Below are 21419 nucleotides of genomic sequence, written 5' to 3'. Positions count from 1 at the left end.
GAAAAGAGAAATATTACAACAGACACTACTGAAAAATAGACCATAATCAGAAATTATTTTGAAAATATATATCCAATAAAAGCAGACAATCTTGAAGACATCAACAAATTTCTAGAGACATACGATCTACCCAAATTAAATCAGGAGAACATAGAAAATATAAACAGATCAATTTAAGCAATGAAATTGAAGATGCCATCAAAAGCCTACCAACAAAGAAAAGCTTCAGATCAGATGGATTCTCAGTCAAATTCTATGAGCCCTTCAAAGAAGAACTTACAGCAATACTCCTCAAATTATTCCATGAAATATAAAAGGCAGGAACCCTTCCAAATTCATTCTAGGAGGCCAGTGTCAACCTGATACCAAAAACAGAAAAAGATATTTCAAGGAAAGAAAACTTCAGACCAATATTCCAGATGAACATAGACACATTTTTTAAAAATAAAATACAGGCAAATCACATAGAAAAATATATTAACAAGATAGTGCACCACAATCAAGTGGGATTCATTTCATGGATGCAGGGATGGTTTGACATATAGAAATCAATATATGTAAATCACCAATTCAATACAATTAAGGTCAAGAATCACATGATTATTCAACAGATACAGAAAAGGCATTTGACAAAATACAGCATCCATCCATGCTGAAAACACTAGAAAAACTAGGGATAGTAGTAACATACTTGAACATTAAAAAAGCTATAGATGCTAAGCCCAAGACAACATCATTCTAAATGGACAAAAATTGAAAGCATTTCCTCTAAAAACTGGAATAAGACAAAGATGTGCTCTTTCACTACTTCTATTCAACATCATCCTTGAAACTCTAGCTATAGCAGATAGACACTAAAGGGATACAAAGAGGAAGAGTTCAAACTATGCCTGTTTGCTGATGACATTATTCCATTCTTCTCTTCTCCCAATCCCAGAGAGAAGACCCCAAAAGCTCCACCAGAAATTTACCTGAGCTCAACACAAATCCAGCAAAGAAACATGATATAAAATTAACCCCAATAAGTCAATTGTGCTCCTATTCAACAATGATGAATGAGCTTAAAGTATCTGATTCCCAATAACCTCAAAAAACAAACAAACAAAAAACCCAAATCAAAAACAAACAAACAAACAAAAAACAACTTGGGAATCCATCTAACAAAAAGGGTAAAAAGACCTCTACAATTAAAACTACTAAACACTAAAGAAAGAAATTGAAGAACACCTTAGAAGATGAAAATATCTCCCAAGTTCTTGGACAGGCAGAATTAATATTGTCAAAATGGCCATACTATCAAAAGTATGAAGCAGATTTAACGCAATTCCTATTAGCAGGAGAGAGAGAGTTTGAACACGCCTGGGAGTAGCCTTTTATTGGGGAACAAGAGATTCAGGGGAGAACTCCATCCAATGAAGGTTGAGGGGGGACTGCACTCCAAGGTCAGGGTCAGTGATTGGGCCCCCGGGGTCAGTGGTCAGGCACACCCCGACACGGATGGCTCTCTCATCAGGAAAGGGCCGGGAAAGCTTCGACACAGCCAGAGCGCCTCAGACCCTTAATGGGAGCCATCCAATCACATGTCAGAAATGGCTTCCCACATATTCCCCTTTCCTTTTCTTAACAATGAGGCAGCGGTTCACTCTCTGGAGTTTCTGAATTCTTGATTGGAAGACTCGCCATCCTATGGTTACAACACAAAAGAGAATTAACAGCAAAGAGAATAATCCAATAATGTACCAAGCAGAGTGTTTAAGAATATTTCCAGGGTTGAATCCATTTAACTCCTTTAATATTTGGTTAGCCAAAGAATAAGGATCTGAAAAATCAGCTCTATTATTTTGAATATCTTGGATATGGTGATGAAGTTCCAGAATATCCAAGCTATTATTACTATTTTGCCAAATACCTAATAAATGGTTTTTAACCTTCTCCCAATCCCAGAGAGAAGCATTGTACTTGGCAGCTGTAACACATACATACTTATATTTAGCATGGCATTTAAGCCTTTCTTTAAATTTTAAGGCTGAAAGTTCATTACCTATGTCTATAACAGTCGCCTCTAAGGCGTTTAATTTAGTTTTAATCCTATCATCAATATTTACTTGATTATGCAGAGCCTTGGAAGTATTTTGAGCTAAATTATTAAGAAATTCTGCATGCTGAATATTCTGAGACAATGTCAGAGACGCAGAGACAGTTGAGGCAATAAACGAGACCAGCGCTAAAACACCAACAATTATGACTCCAATAGCACGTTTAGGTCTTGTTAGCTGGGCATGAATTTGCTGCAAGACTTGTAAACCAGCATCAGCATACCATGGCTCTGAAATATTAGCAGATAATAAAACGAGAGGGCTGATGAAGTATCAGCACTCCTTTTCCTCCATATACCATATTGGTTAGGTTGCACTTATTACAAGTAACAATATACCTGTCATCTATCCATTTAACTTTTACATTTCCAATAATTAAAACATAAGGAGATTGGACATAAGCTTGTAAGCCATAGCAAGATCCCTCTTTACAGTTTTTGCCGACAAATTTTGGTAAAGGTTTATCTGTAAAATGTAAAAATTCTGAGGCAGCAATTAAGCGTCAAATATCTTTTTGAACACCTCCTTCACTATAAGTCAAAATATTACTATCAAATCCTGCAGGTGTCATAGCAGAATTTCTTCATAATTGTCTCTTACCAATTTTTGGAGACCAGTCTAAAATATACCCACTATCTTTAGACACCTTATGTTGTACAGGAAAGGCATTTACACAGTCCATCCATTTAGGAAAGGTGCCGATCTCAATTATAGAACTATTTGGACAGTGGGGTATCGGTGGAGGTTTTGCAGAAATGACTGGCTTGTTATTGGAAAATCCCATCTTAATTACTAATCTAGTATTAGGTTTTAAGTCTCCATAAATAGAATTATTTGTCAGTCTAGGTCTACCAATCGCTGTCTTTTCTTCAAATGATACTCTCAGACAGCCAGCATGTTTATCATGTGACCAACACAAAGGTAATTGGGCACTGTAGCCAGAATAATTAACTCTAGTCACATGATTGGGAGTAATATGAGTATCTATAAATCCTCCCATCATGAATGAGTCATTAGTAAATACTGGAATAGATTCTCCAGTCCACACAGCTGGGTGTACCAGGGGTGGATCTGGGAAATATGTCCAATAAGTGTCTACTTGATTCTCCTTTACCTGACAGCCCAGTAGGTCAATTACTGTTGCTACCATCAAGACTGGGGTCCTGTTCTTTCCTAGGCATCGAAGTATTCGGGAGGCCTGGGTTGTTAGCTTCTTCATGTCTTCCCACGAAATCAGCTTTTCAGCTGGTTCAATCTGGTCTTTCTTCATCTTTTTCTGATATCGCCTCCTTCTGGGTAGTGGCTCCTCCGGGTCAATCCTCAGTCGCTTGAATCTGGGTTCTATCTCTTCCATGTCTGATAGCACGTTCAGGCACCCAAATAGGACGGAAAGAGCCTTCTGGGAAAATACAAGCATGACCTCTGCCCCACATTATCACCGGGTCCGGACCCTTCCACTGACCAGTCTGTAAATATTTCCACAAAACTCTGCCTAAAGGGCCTGTTACTGAGGGAGACATTTGTCTCTCAGCAGCAGTGTGACCTTCTGCATCACAGTTTAAAAAATTTAAAACAAACAAGGCATGATTAAGGCTATTTTGGGGAGTGACAATCCTATTCCCCCCTTTTAATTTTTGTAATTGAAGCTTAATAGATAAATGAGCTCGTTCCACAATGGCTTGACCTTGGGGGTTATAAGGAATTCCTGTTTTATGATTAATTTTAAACTCTTGGCAAAATTGTTGAAAAGAAGAGCTTACGTAAGCTGGAGCATTATCTGTTTTAATCTGCATAGGGCACCCTAAAACGGAAAAAGCTGCCAAGCAATGAGAAATTACATGTTGGGTATTTTCCTTAGTATGTGCTGTGGCAAAAATAAATCTAGAATAAGTGTCCACTACGAAATGCACATAACATTGCTTACCAAATTGAGGAATATGAGTTACATCCATTTGCCATATTTGATTTGGTTTTAATCCACGGGGATTTACCCCTGATGGTGGAGATGGAGTGTGAATAACACACTTAGGGCATTGGCTTACAATTTGACGAGCTTGTTCTCTGGTAATAATAAATTTTTTACGTAAGCTAGAAGCATTTTGATGATGAAAGGAATTGGAAGCTTGTGCACAGTCATATGAAGACATCTGTTTATCAATTTTGTCATTACCTGAAGCTAAAGGTCCTGGAGGATTAGTATGAGCTGGTATGTGTCCTATGACACATACGAGCTCATACTAATTTTTGCATTAGCACTGCCTTCTGTAAATTATGAAATAATTCAAATAACTCTTGTGATGAAGTATACCCAATAACTGAAGTTTCAATATTTTTGGTAACTCTGACTGCATATTAGCTGTCAGAATAAATATTAATAGGCTCATTTGAAAAGTAATTTAAGGCACAAATCAGAGCTTGAAGCTCTGTTCTTTGGGTAGAAGTATATAAAGTTTGCATTACATTACCTCTGTGTGAACATGACTATAAAAACCTGCTTTACCTGAGCTTGAACCATCAGTGAACACTGATAAAGCTTCATCTATAGAACATGCACGCACAATCTTTGGAAAAATAAGTGACGCTAATGATACAAATTGGATAATTTTATCACAAGGGTAATGGCTATCTATCTGTCCAGGAAAATCAGCAAAAGCTATCTGCCATAAGCTAGAAGTTTGAAAAAGCCAGATCTGGCTAACAAAATCCAATCACTAGGTGGGAGAGGCTGCGAGGAAATATTATGGATTAGGTTCTGTACAAAAGGCATATTCGGACCATATGTCTCACATGCACTTTTCAATTCCTTAATGGTTTTAAATGGGATTACAGCATGAACTCTAACTCTCTGATCTTGTTCACTAACTTGCTCAAAAACTGGGAAAAGTTGAAAACCGCTAATATCTTCCCCCGCTTCCTGTGCCTTCTTAATATCTCGCTGGAACAGGGTAAGAAAAGTCATTGTTAATTCAGAGTACCTGTTAATTTTTGTCCTTTTAGCAGGTAATGGCTGAATTCTAATAGCCTGGGCAGGTGGTGTGAAACGCAGCCTGTTAAAATTTCTCTGTAAGTCCTGAATTTCAACATCTGATTCTTCTCCCTTGGACTGCGACTCGTGGGTAGAAACTCCGTTGTTGCCATTTTGAAATTGGGCTTCTAAGCCACATGGTGGAGAAGGACTCTGTGCCTCTCTAAGAATCTCTTCCAGATTTTCCTCCTGGGGAGGATCGTCTATCTCTTCTGGAGGACTTTCTAGGACTGCGGAGGTTTCTCCTCTATGACCTTCTTCTCTATAATCTCCTTGCAGGCTAACCTGATCATGCAAGTTTAAAGTCACATTCCTAACTTTCAGTTTAGCCCCTAGAGCCTTTGTTTTTAAACATTTCAAGGGAAAGGAAATTAACTTAACCTCAGGCAGATTTTCCATTTGAATAGACCTAATAGCTCTCTGAATGCCTTTCAATAGATCTTCAGGGGGCCATGAACTCTGTCCCATATATTCAAAAAGACAAATTTCCAGAGCCCTCCAAGTTTTCTAAATATTTTCTATGCCTCCAGGTAATTCATTAGAAAGACAAACTTTTTGTAATTTCCTCCCTAGTTTTTCCCAAGTAAGTAAATTTGGGGATTCTTGTTCACAAAACCAAGGGCAATATTCGCCTACAATCTTTAACAATTGTAATAACTGAGTTTTCTTTATCTGTTTTCCTTTCTGATTAATTATGGTGTCTAGAATAGTCAGATACATCTCCTTATCCATAGAAGTTGAATTTCCCATTTTAATTAATTTAACATCTCGTTCCTTCAGTATCTCCAGATACTTTGGTGACCCAAAATTGTAACCAATTCCTTTATCTTTATAGCACGCTCCCACTCAATCTAGCTAATCATTCTAGCCCCCTCATTAGGCGCCAAATTTCACCATGCGACCAGTGCACTGATTTCATTAATGAGGTTCTTGGCATAAAAGTTAACTAGTGAGATCAAAATAAAACACACAGACTCAATTACCTTTTCTATGACCAGGTCCAAGGTGGCTCTCACCTCTCTAGCTCACACCTCAAACCACCCAGTAGGGCAGCAAGGCTTACTCAGGGCTAGCAGGAGAGAGAGAGAGAGCATGACAGGGAGTGGCCTTTTATTGGGGAACAAGAAATTCAGGGGAAAATTCCATCCAATGAAGGTGGGGGGGGGCAGCATTCCAAGGTCAGGGTCAGTGATTGGCCTCAGGGTCAGTGGTCAGTCACACTCCCACACGGATAGGCTCTCACACCAGGAGAGGGTGGGGAAAGCTCTGACACAGTTTAGCCAGAGTGCCTCACACCCAATCCGGGAGGTGCCCAATCATGTGCGAGAATGGCTTCCCACAGGGCAACCTTAAAATCACATTACTATAAATGGAATCACCATGAACTACTGATTCTTTGATGATTTTAATCTGACACCAGGTAGATGATGGAAGTCTATTTTGTCTACAGCAGTGCTACTCAAATGGGTGCTAGGTGCACTAGCACTGGACTCTAAATGTTTGTTATCAACCTAAAACAAGACACATAGTGAAATTGAAAGTGAGCAAGGACATGTCTACCACACCTTGTCCCAGACTGACATCAGTCAAACAAAAGATGCATATTTACATGAAGCCCATGTCTGCTGAGAGCAGTTTCATCATCAGCTGTTGGTATGGCAGTTTGAAACCTCCGCTCAACATCTCCACTGAGTGCCTGCAAAGTCCTGTCCTCACATAAGCCCCTGAAAATCTTCCCTTCTTCATTGAAGCAACTTGTCTTTCTGATTACAGTCACAAATTCTTGGCATTCTCCTTACTTCCTCTTTCTCATACTCCAGTTAAGTTCCTTAGGAAGTGCTTTAAAGTCCCACTTCAAAATGTGTGCAGCATCCAAACACTTCCACTATTTCCGCTGCTCATACACCAGGTGAAGTGACCAACATCTCCAGCATAGGACGGTTTCCCTGTACCATTGGTCTGCATGTCTACTGTGGTGACAATACCATGCTGTTTTTGTTTCTTAGCTGATTTTAGGGGAAGGGGCAACCCTAAATTCACATTACTATAAATGGAATCACGATGAACTACTGATTCCTTCCTGCTTTTAATCTGACACCAGGGCAGATTCTGGAACACTCCCTGCTGCCTTGGGAGTCCTCCCATCTCAATTGGGTTCTCAGATCAGCCCTTAGCATGATGCTTTGAAAAGATGCACCATGTCAGTCTTTGCTCAAAACTGCTTCATTCAATGCAGGATTCCTTTTGTTAACCTCCAGATCTTCAGTGACTGGCTGTGCCTCTGAGCTCCTCTCTGACTCTGCTCAGGACATCCCAGATCCTTGCTCTCCCCAGAAAACACACAGAATCCTGCCCTGGTGCATTTGCACTGCAGCTTCCTCCTGCATAGAAAGATCTTCCTCAAAACATCCTGACAAATTCCTTCATGTAATTCAAATCTATCCCCAAAGGTCACCTTGCTAATAAGTCCCATGCTGAGCACCCCCAGAAAACAGTCATCTTCCCTGTCCCCACACACCCACTCTACACCTGACCTGCAACACTTTCCATGAACACCGTCCTCATTTACTGTGTTTAGAGTGTGTCTTCTTCCTCTTTCCTATAGAACACATGCTCCACAAGGGGGGCACTTTTGGTTTGTTTTCAGTTCCCTGATGTATGCTTGGTGCAAACTGTGTGTCATCTCTTCAGTACTCAACAAATAAGAGCTGAATGAAAAAAAAAAAAAAAAGAGCTGAATGAATGCTTAGTGTAGCCCCTCCCTCTTCTAGGAACTCTGTCTTTATTAATGGAGCCTCAGACCAAATGCTGCCGGGCATCTGTAGAGCAAGGTCTTCTCAGTCTGAGATCAAAGCCATCTGGGCTTGTCTCACAAGTTCTGCTCTCCCTCCCTCCACACCAGCCCTCCTACATTCCACCCAAGTACGTTTTGATCTTCAAGAAAGATGATCCTTGACTAATGGGTCATATTTTCCAGCTAAACATAAATCTCTATTAGACTCTGTTTTATTGATCAAGGAATCTGTAATGGAGCAAGTTCTAGGATTAGTATTGTTAAGGACAGGGAAACTGCAAATAGAGAAGATAGAAGCCTAAGAGGAATTTATCTAGGATGAGAAATCATGAGCTCCTTCCTCTCTGCTATTCCCATAATCTGGGTCCTTTAAAAATATTGGAGGAATGATGGAAAATACAATCCAAGAAACTGCTCTGGTATTTTGGGGACAATGACAGAAAAAAAAAGAGTTCTGCTTCTATCAATGATGAGAGACATCCAGAGGAGAAAGAGATCAGACATCACATTTAGTAATAAGAACATGGATAATTCTCTATAGTAGTTGAGAAACAAAAAAAAAAGATGGTAGCAGAAGGTCAGCTTCAGGTCTCATCCTATACTGACCCCACAACATGGTGCCCTCCCTGCCCATGATCCTGGAGACAGGATGAGCCCTGGTGATGCTTGAGTCCCTGGCATCACAGGTCCTGGTGGGATGAGGTTCAACTGGAGGGACAAGACTAAGGAGCAGGAAGATGATCCAGCTGAGGAGTGACCATATCAGAGACCAGGATGCACTGAGCAGAGATTGGGTGTCACCTTGTCCACCCTCAGCTGCTTTCAGTCATCTCCTGTCCCCACCTGCAGCAGACTCAGCACAGCAACCATGGATTCTAGGAGATTTCAGGCTTTATTTTCTCTTTGAAATTTAGGAATCTTTATTTAATTAACCCATCAACTGTTACAGTTAAAGCAATATCCTGGGGTTTCATAAATTGGCTTCCAGACCACTCAGGTATAATCCAATCAAGCCTTTATTGAAGCACACCGGTGGTGACTCACCAGAACATAAAGTGTTCCCATGATCAGCCCCAAACAATTGCAAGGGCACTCCTCATAAGCCTGAAAACTGCAAAAGAGATATTCTGGGGTCTAGCCAATGCAAGCAAACCAGGTTACAGAAATGAGAGAGTGCAGTCAGGCAGCAGGTAGCTTAACCAATCACAATTAGGCCAGTCACTCCAATTACAGAAATATAGACCTGTTATGCTAGTTATAGAAACAATGCCCCATTAGGTAGTTCCATGTTTTTAAGGATTTCTATAGCAAAAAGAAAAGAACAACTTGCCCCAGTCATGCCCTTTCTATTTGGCATGGTTGTTTTACAAAATGGAGTTACTAAACAAAATAGAATCACTTTGGCTTGGCTATCACACAACCATATTTTGTGGCATAAATTTGAAATACAAATTAATATTCAGATTCTGCTTTTTAGCAGAGAACGAAGAAGCTACAGCCCAGGGCAACATTAAACTACATCAAAAATGGAGACATCCCAGCCCCACATCTGCTACATAGGAAAGTTGACTGAGGAAGAGAACAGGACAGTGTGGGGAGGGATCTTGGTGGTCAGGGATGTGCTCTTCTCTGCATTTCCTCAGTGATGATGATAGAAACACAGACACATAGACACAGTTAGATGCCAGCTACACAGAGAAGTAAGAATCTCTTGAAATCTCAGTAGGGAGCAGGAACGAACTAAAGAAATCCTGTACTGCTCAGTTCCACAGAAGGCAGCTGTCTCACACTGTAAAAGAAAGTATTATGAACAGATTCAGATCACTCATTGTAATGGAGACACTCTGAACAACCCATTAAACACTCAAAATGTCACAAATCCCTGAGAGAGTCCCTGTAACCCAGGAGTCTCTCCATTCCCCAACCCCTCTCCCTTTTCAGAGTCTCACCTTTCTCAGCAGTGAGAGACACATCAGAGCCCTGGGCACTGTCATTACCTGAGCAGGAAAAACAAAAAACAAAAAACAAAAAACCCAAACCTGGTCAGAGCCCACAGGAGATGTGGGTAATGGAGGAATTATGGATGGATCAGCTCCCCCATGGCTCCCCACTAGACTATTCTTAGGGTCTCAAGGATCCATGTTCTTCATACTTACAGACAGCTGGAGCATAGGGCCCTTTTTTTACACCTGAGGGAAGAAAGCATCCTGTGAGAGAACAGTTTGGAGATAGGTCTTACAGGTGCCCCCTAGTGCTGGACACTGGGACAGTCTCCAGATCTGTGACTGCAGACTCAGGGAAGCATCAGGAGACAGGAAGAAAGTAGATATGTAGGGATGGAGCCAATTGCTCTCCTGGAGGTCTGTTCTCAGCAGGAAGATTCCCCTCTGGCCTCTAAATGCTGGGAATCAGGTCCCATCACCATAAAAATCAAGAGGGTGTATTGTCCTTTAGATTCCATGCACAAAACGTAAACAGGGTCCAGACTGGGTAAGGACACTTGTAGATTTTACTTCCCATGAACAGGGCAGGGCACACTACTACCAGGTACTTGAAACCATCAGTGGGACAAAAATTCAGACTCTGCACTTTCCCTACCTGTGTTTTTCTTCTTCCCCATGACAAAATAGACCACAGCTCCAGTGACAACAAGGACAATCACAGCAGCAACAATTCCCATGATGGCGATGGTGGACTGAGGGGGTGGCTCTGGGAGAGAAAGGGAAGTCAGGTGAGGGGCCCTGATCCCCAGCTCTCAGTCCCTACCCTGCTGAGGGTCTCCAGAAAGCCTCCTGCTTCCTGACAACAGGCTCCGTGCTCTCACCCCCTCCTTACCCCATCTCAGGGTGAGGGGCTCAGGCAGCCCCTCATGGTGCACATGGCATGTGTATCTCTGCTCCTCTCCAGCAGACACCACCACAGCTGCCCATTTCTGGAAGTTTCCATCCCCTGCAGGTCTGGTCTCCACAAGTTCCATGTCCTGGGTCTGGTCCTCCCCATCTCGTTGCCAGTTCAGGGTGATCTCCTTAGGGTAGAAGCCCAGGGCCCAGCACCTCAGAGTGACATCTCCTTCAGGCCTAGGGTGGTGAGTCACATGCATCTTCGGGGGGTCTGAGGGAAAGAACATGGAAATTCAGACATTTTGGCATTTCCTCATGGACCACTGAAGCAACGCTCACAGGACTATTCTGAGAGTGGACAACGTGACTGGGGGTGGGGAGAGAGCACAAAATCTAGACACATGCAGGAACTTGTTTTATTGGCATAATCTATTCCTTGGAAAGTTCTAGATCAGATTGAGATAAACCAATGGAGGAGGCTTCAGGTCCCTAAGATGGACTTCAGATTCTGATTTGGGTAGAGGCTGAGACTTGTGGAAAAGCTGGAGTCAGTTCTCCCAGGACACTAGGCTGGAGTGGACCTGACAGTCTGTCCCTGATGTCAAGGCTGTTGACAGGAACCTGTGGTCAGGTATTCACTGTCTTTCCCACCAGTGAGGGAGAGAGAGACGGGATCCCTCACTTGTCCTGAGAGACAGCGGCCTCAGTTCCTCTCTAGGGCAGCCCCTGGGGGTCCAGGCCCACTCCCTCCCCCCTGGACCAGGAGCAGGAGGTGTCTAGTGTGGGCGCCATTCTCCTCCCTCCTGTGGGGAGCTGGAGGAGGGACCTACAGGGGATCAGGCAGGTGAAGCCCCTCACACCTGTGCGCAGCAGCGTCTCCTTCCCGTTCTCCAGGTATCTAAGGAGCCACTCCACACAGCGACCCTCCAGGTAGGCCCTGTCCTGCTCCGCGGCACCGCCCTCCTCCCACTTCCTCTTGGTGATCTGAGCCGCCATGTCCGCCGCGGTCCAGGAGCGCAGGTCGTCGTTCAGGGCGATGTAGTCCCCGCCGTCGTAGGCGAACTGACGGTACCCACGGAGGAGGCGCCCGTAGGTCCCCACGTCGCAGCCGTACATGTGCTGGATGGTGTGAGAGCCTGTCCCCGCCCCGTCAGCCGCGGCCCCGCCCGCCCGCCCCGGGCTCTCCCTAAACTGAAAATGAAACCGTCGCAGTCCCCGGGCGCTTTCAGGGTCGGGGTCCCCTCGGGTCCCAGCCTTGGGGTGAAGCTCGGCCCGGGGACCCCTGACGACTCTGGACGGTCCGTGAGGGACGTGAGGGGTCGCGACCTCAAACAGGGCCCGGGTCACTCACCGCCCGCGCTCTGGTTGTAGTAGCCGCGCAGGGTGTTGAGGCTCCTTCGGTCAGTCTGTGCCTGTCTCTTGGCGATCCGTGTCTGCCGCTCCCAGTACTCGGGTCCCTCCTGCTCTATCCATGGCGCCCGCGGCTCCATCCTGGGATTCTCGGCGTCGCTGTCGAAGCGCACGAACTGCGTGTCGTCCACGTAGCCCACGGAGATGAAGCGGGGCTCCCCGCCGGGCCTGGACACGGAGGTGTGGAAATACCTCAGGGAGTGGGAGCCTGGGGAAGGGAGCCGCTGAGACCCCGGGATCCTCTTCCAGGCGCCAGACACAGGTCCCAGGTTGACGAGGACAGGAGGAGAGGAGCGGAGTCTAGAGGCGCTAAGAGGCAGTGCGACACGGAAGGGCAGGACTTAGGGGCGCGAGTGGAGGGTCAGGATGAACCGCGCCCGAGTGGGGAGAATCTGGGCTGAGGGCGACGGGGATGGCGCTCTCCTGAGTCCTGCACGCTGACAGGACGGTGCCCTAGCTCTTCCCTAGCAGAGGCCATTTCTCTCCCCACCCCGCACTCACCCGCCCAGGTCTCTGTCAGGGCCAGGGCCCCGGACAGCATAAGGAGCAGCGTTCTGGGTGCCATCACTCCCATCCTGCAAGCTTTGCGGAGATCTGGGACTTGGCCGGCGGGTGGGACTTTAAAACCCCAATGCCGAAGAAGCTGATTGGCTTCTCTTGGAGCAAGACACGCAATGGGAGTGACACCTGTGGCGGCGTCAGAAGTGTCCAGGCAGAAGGACCTGACACGGGTTGGGAGAAGAAGAAGTGAAACTCCAGAGAGAAGAAAATCCCCAGTGCTCAGTGTCCACACCATGGCCCCCTCTAGACCCTGAGAGCCACGCCCAGGGCTGGGACTTTGCCCTGAACACTCCTCTGTACTAAACACTCTTTGTCACACTGTCCCCTGTTTCCTGCCTAAGGGGGTAAAGTCAGTAGTTCTCAAACGTTTTGGTTTCAGTATCTTCACATGCTCTTAGAAATCAGTGTGCACTCCAGAGGTGATCCGGTTAATGTGGATTATGTCTGTCAATATTTACCATATTAGAAATTAATTCCATGATAAAGATATGTTATTCCTTCTGAGAATTTATAATTAATTGCATGTTAACAAATGGTTGTTACAAAAAGAAATAACTGTTTTACAAAATTAAAAGATTTAGTCTTAAGACTTAATGTTTTTTCTGTTTTACAAGTTGAAAGTCCTTTCTATTTGTCATAGAGAATGCTAGATATCATGTGTTCTGCATTTATCCTGTGACTTTGAAACAACAACAACAACGAAAAATGCATCCTCCATATTACCAAAAGCACTCTACAGATTCAACCAATTCCAATCAAAATCGCAACGGCATTCCTAACAGAAATATAAAAGGCAATTATGAAATTCATCTGAAAAAAAAGAAACCCAGAATAGCTAAAGCAATTCTAAGCAGGAAGAATGAAATAGGTGATATCGCTATACCAGATCTTAAACTATACTACAGAGCAATAGTAACAAAAACAGCATGGTACCAGCACCAAAAAAGGCTGGTAGATCAATGGTACAGAACAGAGGACACAAAGACTAACCCACAAAATTCCAATTATCTTATATTAGACAAAGGTGCCAAAAACATATTGGAGATAAGATAGCATCTTCAACAAATGGTGCTGGGAGAACTAGAAATCCATATGCAACAAAATGAAATTGAATCCCTATCTCTCACTGTGCACAAAAGTTAACTCAAAATGGATCAAGGATCTAGGAATCAAACCAAAGACTCTGTGTCTAATAGAAGAAAAAATAGACCCCAATCTCCATCATGTGGGGTTAGGCCCCAAGTTCCTTAATAAGATGCCTATAGCACAAGAATTAAAACCAAGAATCAATAAATGGGACGAATTCAAACTAAAAGTGTTTTTTTTTTCTCAGCAAGAGAAATAATATATGAAGTGAATAGGGATCCTACATCCTGGGAACAAATTTTTACCCCTCACACATCAGATAGAGCTCTAATCTCTAGGGTATACAAAGAACTCAAAAAGTTAAACAACAAAAAAATAAATAACCCAATCAACAAATGGGCCAAGGACCTGAGCAGACACTTCTCAGAAGAGGATATACAATCAATAAACAAATAAATGAAAAAATGCTCACCATTGCTAGCAATCAGAGAAATGCAAATTAAAACTACTCTAAGATACCATCTCACTCCAGTAAGAATGGCAGCCATTATGAAGTCAAACAACAACAAGTGCTGGAGAGGATGCGGAGGGCGGGATGTACATTGCCTGTGGGACTGCAAATTGCTGCAGCCAATTTGGAAAGTAGTATGGAGATTCCTTGGAAAACAGGGAATGGAACCACCATTTGACCCAGCTATTCCTCTTCTCAGACTATACTCAAAAGACCTAAAAATGCATACTATAGAGACACAGTTACATCAGTGTTCATAGAAGCAAAATTCACAATAGCTAGACTGTGGAGCCAACCTAGATGCCCTTCAATGGATGAATGGATAAAAAAAAATGTGGCTTATACATGATGGAATATTACTCAGCACTAAAAAATAACAAGATCATAGCATTTGCAGGGAAATGGATGGCATTAGAGCAGATTATGCTAAATGAAGTTAGCCAATCCCAAAAAAACAAATGCCGAATGTCTTCTCTGATATAAGGGGTGTGACTCAAAATGGGATAGGGAGGAAGAGCATGAGAAGAAAATTACCTCTAGATAGGGAAGAAAGGTGGGAGGGAAAGGGAGGGAGAAAAGGAATTGCATGGAAGAGGGAAGGAGACCTCCTTCATTATAGAGAATACATGTATGACGATGTGAGGGAAAAAATAAGAAGTGGGTCACATTAGATTGGGTAGAGAGAAGTGATGGGAGGGGAGGGGAGGGGAAGGGGGGAAAGGAAGGACAGCAGAATAAAACAGACATTATTATTGCTGTGGGTATATATGTGACTGCATGACCAATGTGATTCTGCAACCCGTACACTCAGAAAAATGGGAAATTATACCCCATCTGATTCAAATGTATGATATGTCAAGATCATTGTACTGTCATGTGTAACTAATTAAAAGAAAAAAGAAAAAGAAATATGCAGCCTCAGAGAAGTATCAGGAAGAATGTTTTTAACAACTGTGGCTATTGTCTTTGATACTACACTAACTTGATACAAGTGTTAGCTTCTTAAAGGTTCTTTGCCATATGGACCCTGAAACATTACCATGGAATAGTTCATATTCTGTTGTATTAAAGTCTGTGGGTGTGTCTTGCACATTGAATGGATCTTGTGCTAATGTGTGATATTTTTTATAGTCAGGCACTGTTTGTCCAAGTTTTTATATATATATATACCTTCTACTGTTAACATACTTAAATGCAAATAATCAAGAGGTCCAATGTAGATATTTCTACAGATTTACGAGAAAATATTGTAGGTACTTGGGAGTCTGTCAGGTTGATAGTGATGAATGTAGGTTCTCCTAGATTCTGATATTCTCTTGAGAGCATACATTTTATCATCAAAAATATTGCTATCTGTGATTATCTTGAAGGGACAGACTCAGTTCATATTTTAGAATTTTGGCCAAATATTGAAGTCTAAGGAATGTTTTCTCTGACATTCAATCTTTGAAGCAGGAATGGTATTCCCCGCCCCCCAAAATGGGGCTATTACAACTCACCACATGGCTTTTGTTGACACACACATCCTACTTTCAAATGTAGCAAATGTGTTTTATGTGTACTTCCAATTCTATCAAATAAGTGTATTTAAAATGTGGATTCTGGAATGGCAATTTAATAAAGTTAATGATTTTTAACACTTCAATCAGGACATGTTTAAGTGAACTTGCCTGTTTTCCCTTCTGCTGTTACAATGTGCTCAAGAATACAATAACTACTATTGCAGTTTAGTACCAGAGCTTCCACTTTGATACTTACTTTGGTGTAAGTAATGCTTTAGTGATATTATAAAAATATTTTGGATCATATGGATCCTGTGCAATCATCTGAACTCCTCCAAGAGTTCCACAGATCACACGTTGGGAACTGCTGCTCTGTGTAAACTGTGGAGAGATCCCAAATGGTTCAAATTTCTTTGCTTGATTGTATGCCACTACTCTCAGTAATTGCAACAACCTATAAAAGACATGGTATTTGTGAGTAAGTAATGAAATTATGCACAATTAGGTGAAGAAGAAAATCCAAAAATAAGTTCATAGAAATTAAAAACTGGTCAAAGAAATGAATAATTCTATAGATGATTTGGACAATTAAAATAGTCCCAGAAAAGAATTAGCATGGTGAACTGTTTGAGGAGGCTCCTGGGAGCCTGTGTGCCTTTCACCTGCAATAGCCACCCTTCTAGATGTCCGCCACATCTGCACTGCTGACCAGCACTACAAAAATAAGACTCCTTGCCCCCATAGGAAGCTAATTCTTTTTTCTTTGGTTCCTGGGATTGAACCCAGGGTGGGGGTTAACCACTGAGAAACATCCCTAACCCTTTAGAGGCAGGTCTGGCTAAGTTGTCCAGGCTCCCTGGGATTGCTGCAGTCCTCCCTTGGTCTCTCCTGAGTCTCTGGGGATTACAGGCTTGAGCACCATGCCCAGCCTGGCCTAAGCTAATTCTTCAGATTAAAATAAGACTAGCATGTTGAATGGGAGGGTCAGGAGTGGGGGAAGAGAAAATCCTGGTCTCATGGATCTTACTCTGCTGCCCTCTGCAAACAGGACAAGCAGGGGTGAAAAGTGAATCCAGTTTCACTAGAGGATTATTCCTGGACACTCAGCTGTGAGCCCAACTCCAGTCTATTTTCCATGTGCCTAATTTCTAGTGGCCAATGGTTTTGACATTAATGTTCCAATTTGGAAAATTTTCCAATCCTAATGCTTCAGCTACAAAGACAATTTAGGGTTTTTACAGCCTTTCTCTGGGTTCCCATTTTCTTTGATCCCTGTTTCCAGTGGGCCTCCGATGGTGACCGGGAATGTGGGGACCTGCCAGAGCCCTAGCCATTGCTGAGGTCTGCATGAGAAGATGGCTCTCTGCACTCAAAATCCTCCAACCTCAGCCAGGTAGTTGGCCTTACAGGCATGTGCTACAACCCAGCTGAACATTATCTTTAGTAAACTGTTTTCTTGGGAAAAAAAGGAATTGGTATATGGTAAGGAAGAGAGAAGAACTTTAAGAGCACAAAGATATCAATAAAGGATTTTCAACAACTGAACAATATGAATTGAAGAATAATTGAGAGTAAGGAATGATTTTGAAATCTCAATTTATCGCACTGACCCCCGGGCTGAGTATGGGAGTTTAGACGGGGAAGGAAGCGGTACAGTCCCATCCCCCACAGCGGACACTCCACCAAGGGAATCAGCAGTCAGCATCTTGAACAGCTGATATATCCACCGCCATTCTCCGACAGATCTCAACAACAAAACAGGTGTGTGGCACTCAGCCCATCCCCCATACATCGGGAACTCGCATAAATTCTCTCCTAGGCTTGCCAGGGGAGGGAGAATCAGAGTGAGCCTGCATAAAGACTAGGGGGGAACTAGAGGCACCTGACCTGCAACCCCCCCTCCCCATCTGCAGCCAAAAGGAAACCTGTCTAGCTAGAGCTGGGGGAGGGGCAAGCAGGAAAATCCAAAGGACAGAGTGCCTGGGATCCCAATTGCCAACTGTGGGACCCCGGAGTTCCAGGCCCACTGATTCGTGCGGCCTGCCCTGCGGCTACAGAAGGCGGGCGTGGCGCCCCAGGGAAGCCATTAATTAGCAAGCAGGGAGAGGCTCAGCTGCGTTCAGGTGGAGTCCCACCAGCCAAGCCCGCACTGACCCCCGGGCTGAGTACGGGAGTTTAGACGGGGAAGGAAGCGGTACAGTCCCATCCCCCACAGCGGACACTCCACCAAGGGAATCAGCAGTCAGCATCTTGAACAGCTGATATATCCACCGCCATTCTCCGACAGATCTCAACAACAAAACAGGTGTGTGGCACTCAGCCCATCCCCCATACATCGGGAACTCGCATAAATTCTCTCCTAGGCTTGCTAGGGGAGGGAGAATCAGAGTGAGCCTGCATAAAGACTAGGGGGGAACTAGAGGCACCTGACCTGCAACCCCCCCTCCCCATCTGCAGCCAAAACGAAACCTGTCTAGCTAGCGCTGGGGAGGGGCAAGCAGGAAAAATCCAAAGGACAGAGTGCCTGGGATCCCAATTGCCAACTGTGGGACCCCGGAGATCCAGGCCCACTGATTCGTGTGGCCTTCCCTGCGGCTACAGAAGGCGAGGCGCCCCAGGGAAGCGATTAATTAGCAAGCAGGGAGAGGCTCGGCTGTGATCAGGTGGAATCCCGCCAGCCAAGCCCACACTGACCCCCTGGGCTGAGTACGGGAGTTTAGACGGGGAAGGAAGCGGTACAGTCCCATCCCCCACAGCGGACACTCCACCAAGGGAATCAGCAGTCAGCATCTTGAACAGCTGATATATCCACCGCCATTCTCCGACAGATCAACAACAAAACAGGTGTGTGGCACTCAGCCCATCCCCCATACATCGGGAACTCGCATAAAATCTCTCCTAGGCTTGCTGGGAGAGGGAGAATCAGAGTGAGCCTGCATAAAGACTAGGGGGGAACTAGAGGCACCTGACCTGCAACCCCCCCCTACCCATCTGCAGCCAAAAGGAAACCTGTCTAGCTAGAGCTGGGGGTGGGGCAAGCAGGAAAAATCCAAAGGACAGAGTGTCTGGGATCCCAATTGCCAACTGTGGGACCCCGGAGATCCAGGCCCACTGATTCGTGCGGCCTGCCCTGCGGCTACAGAAGGCTAGCAGGAGAAACCAGGAGGCTAGAGCCAAGGCCCTCGAGACTGGGCAGCTGGAAATTGCAGGCCCGCCGGCGACAGTTCACCCACTGCCCGCATAGCTGGGCGGTAGGAGAACACCCGGCCGCAGGTGACTGATCACCCGCCCGCGGCCTGTGATACTGGGCGGCTAGAGACCGCCTGCCTGCCACGACTGGGAGCTGAAATCAAACAGAGACAGTCCAGTCACACCACCTCATCAGGACACCCAGGCAAGGAACTGGGGCCGGTCATAGCAAAGTAGTGTCGTCACTGGAGCTCGGACGTCGGATCTTCCTTCACAGTGGAATCCACGTCAGCAGGCATAGTTTAACAACACTAAGGAGAGGCATCAGAGTAATACAGAACCAAAACAAATCTATAGAAGAGAGTAGAAACACAACAATCAAATAGAGCTGGAAAGCAACGGGGATAACATGAGAAAACAAGGGAAAAAAGGAGTACAAACAATGCAAGACAACTTAATTCTACAAGAGGACATAGAAACATCAGAAGCAGGGATAGGGAAAGAACTCAAGGCATACCTAACTCAAATGGAAAGGAATATTAGAGAAGACATGAGACAGCAAGTCCAAGCAATAAAAATATATTTTGAAAATGAATTAAACAAACAAATTCAAGTGGCAAAGAACGAGCTCTACCAGGAGATAGAGATCTTAAAAAAGAATCAAACTATAATCCTAGAATTGCAGGAAACTATAAACCAAATTAAAAACTCAAACGAGAATATTACAAATAGACTTGATCAAGTAGAAGTCAGAACATCAGATAATGAAGACAAGGTTTATCAACTTGAAAAGAGTATAGTCAACACAGAAAAGATGCTTAAATCCCATGAGCAATCTATTCAAGAGATATGGGATGTCATTAAAAAACCAAATTTGAGAGTCATCGGGATAGAAGAAGGCACAGAGATTCAAACCAAAGGAATGGACAGCATATTAAATGAAATAATTGTAGAAAACTTCCCAGAGATGAAAGATGGAATGGATTGCCAAATCCTGGAAGCCTACAGGACCCCAAACATTCAAAACTATAATAGACCAACTCCAAGACACATAATTATGAAGATAGCCAACATACAGGACAAGGAGAGAATATTAAAAGCTACCAGAGAAAAGAGACAGATTACATTCAGGGGTAAACCAATTAGGTTAACGACTGATTTCTCAGCACAGACTTTGAAAGCGAGAAGATCCTGGAACAATGTATTTCAAACGCTGAAAAATAATGGATTTCAACCAAGAATACTGTATCCAGCAAAATTGAGCTTCAGATTTGACAACGAAATTAAAATCTTTCACGATAAACAAAAGCTAAAAGAATTTGCAGCAAGAAAACCAGCACTGCAAAGCATTCTGAGTAATATACTACAAGAAGAGGAATTGAAAAATAGTGCCCAAAACTAACAACAAGAGGTATCTCAGTAAAGGAGGAGGAAAATAACCAAAAAAGTAAAACTAGCCAAACTAAAATAAATAAATAAAGAAGCATGACTGGAAGTACAAATCATATCTCAATTGTAACTTTAAATGTTAATGGCCTAAACTCACCAATCAAGAGACATAGGCTAGCAACCTGGATCAAAAAAACAAATCCAACAATATGCTGCCTTCAGGAGACTCATATGATAGGAAAAGACATACACAGGCTGAAGGTAAAAGGTTGGGAAAAATCATACCACTCACATGGCCCTCGGAAGCAAGCAGGAGTGGCCATACTCATATCAAATAAAATCAACTTCAAACCTAAGTTAATTAAGAAGGATAAAGAAGGACACTATATACTGTTAAAAGGGATCATCCACCAACAAGACATAACAATTATCAATTTGTATGCACCAAACAATGGAGCTGCAATCTACATAAAACAAACGCTCCTCAAGTTCAAGAGTCAAATAGACCATAACACAATAATTATGGGTGACTTCAACACACCGCTCTCGCCATTAGACAGATCCTCTAGACAAAAACTGAATAAAGAAACTATAGAACTCAACAGCACAATCAATAACCTAGACCTAACTGACATATATAGAATATACCAACCATCATCAAGTGGATACACGTTCTTCTCAGCAGCACATGGATCCTACTCAAAAATAGACCATATATTATGCCATAAGGCAAATCTTAGTAAATATAAAAGTGTGGAGATAATACCATGCACCATATCTGACCATAATGGAATGAAATTGGAAATCAATGATAAAAAAAATGAAGGAAAAATCCTACACCACATGGAAAATGAACAATATGTTATTGAATGATCAATGGGTTACAGAAGACATAAAGGAAGAGATAAAAAAATTCTTAGAGTCAAATGATAATACAGACACAACATACCGGAATCTATGGGACACAATGAAAGCAGTTTTAAGAGGGAAATTCATATCCTGGAGTTCTTTCATCA

At 43.5% G+C, this 21419-nt stretch overlaps 1 protein-coding gene across 3 annotated transcripts; it reads right to left on the bottom strand.

Moving 5' to 3' along the window:
- Positions 1-1360: 1360 nt before the first annotated feature.
- On the bottom strand, positions 1361-12745 carry LOC101966484 (HLA class I histocompatibility antigen, B alpha chain-like). 3 transcript variants are annotated; one of them, XM_078020391.1, is made up of 10 exons: positions 12667-12745; positions 12107-12373; positions 11616-11891; positions 10751-11026; positions 10514-10624; positions 10072-10104; positions 9865-9912; positions 5072-9704; positions 3211-3452; positions 1361-1684 (listed from the first exon to the last, which is right to left on the bottom strand). In XM_078020391.1, the coding sequence occupies exons 1-8, from the start codon at positions 12737-12739 to the stop codon at positions 9700-9702; spliced, it is 1089 nt and encodes a 362-aa protein (XP_077876517.1). In that variant the 5' UTR covers positions 12740-12745; the 3' UTR covers positions 1361-1684; positions 3211-3452; positions 5072-9699. The 3 variants fall into 3 exon arrangements, with proteins under 3 accessions (XP_077876517.1, XP_077876518.1, XP_013220005.4); XM_078020392.1 differs by having other exon boundaries at positions 3244-3452; XM_013364551.4 differs by lacking the exon at positions 3211-3452.
- Positions 12746-21419: the final 8674 nt, after the last annotated feature.

Source organism: Ictidomys tridecemlineatus, chromosome 8, assembly GCF_052094955.1.
Source record: "Ictidomys tridecemlineatus isolate mIctTri1 chromosome 8, mIctTri1.hap1, whole genome shotgun sequence".
Classification (NCBI taxonomy): Eukaryota; Metazoa; Chordata; class Mammalia; order Rodentia; family Sciuridae; genus Ictidomys; species Ictidomys tridecemlineatus.
Note: the sequence above shows the minus strand (reverse complement) of the source record. Positions and strands in the feature narration are given on the sequence as shown.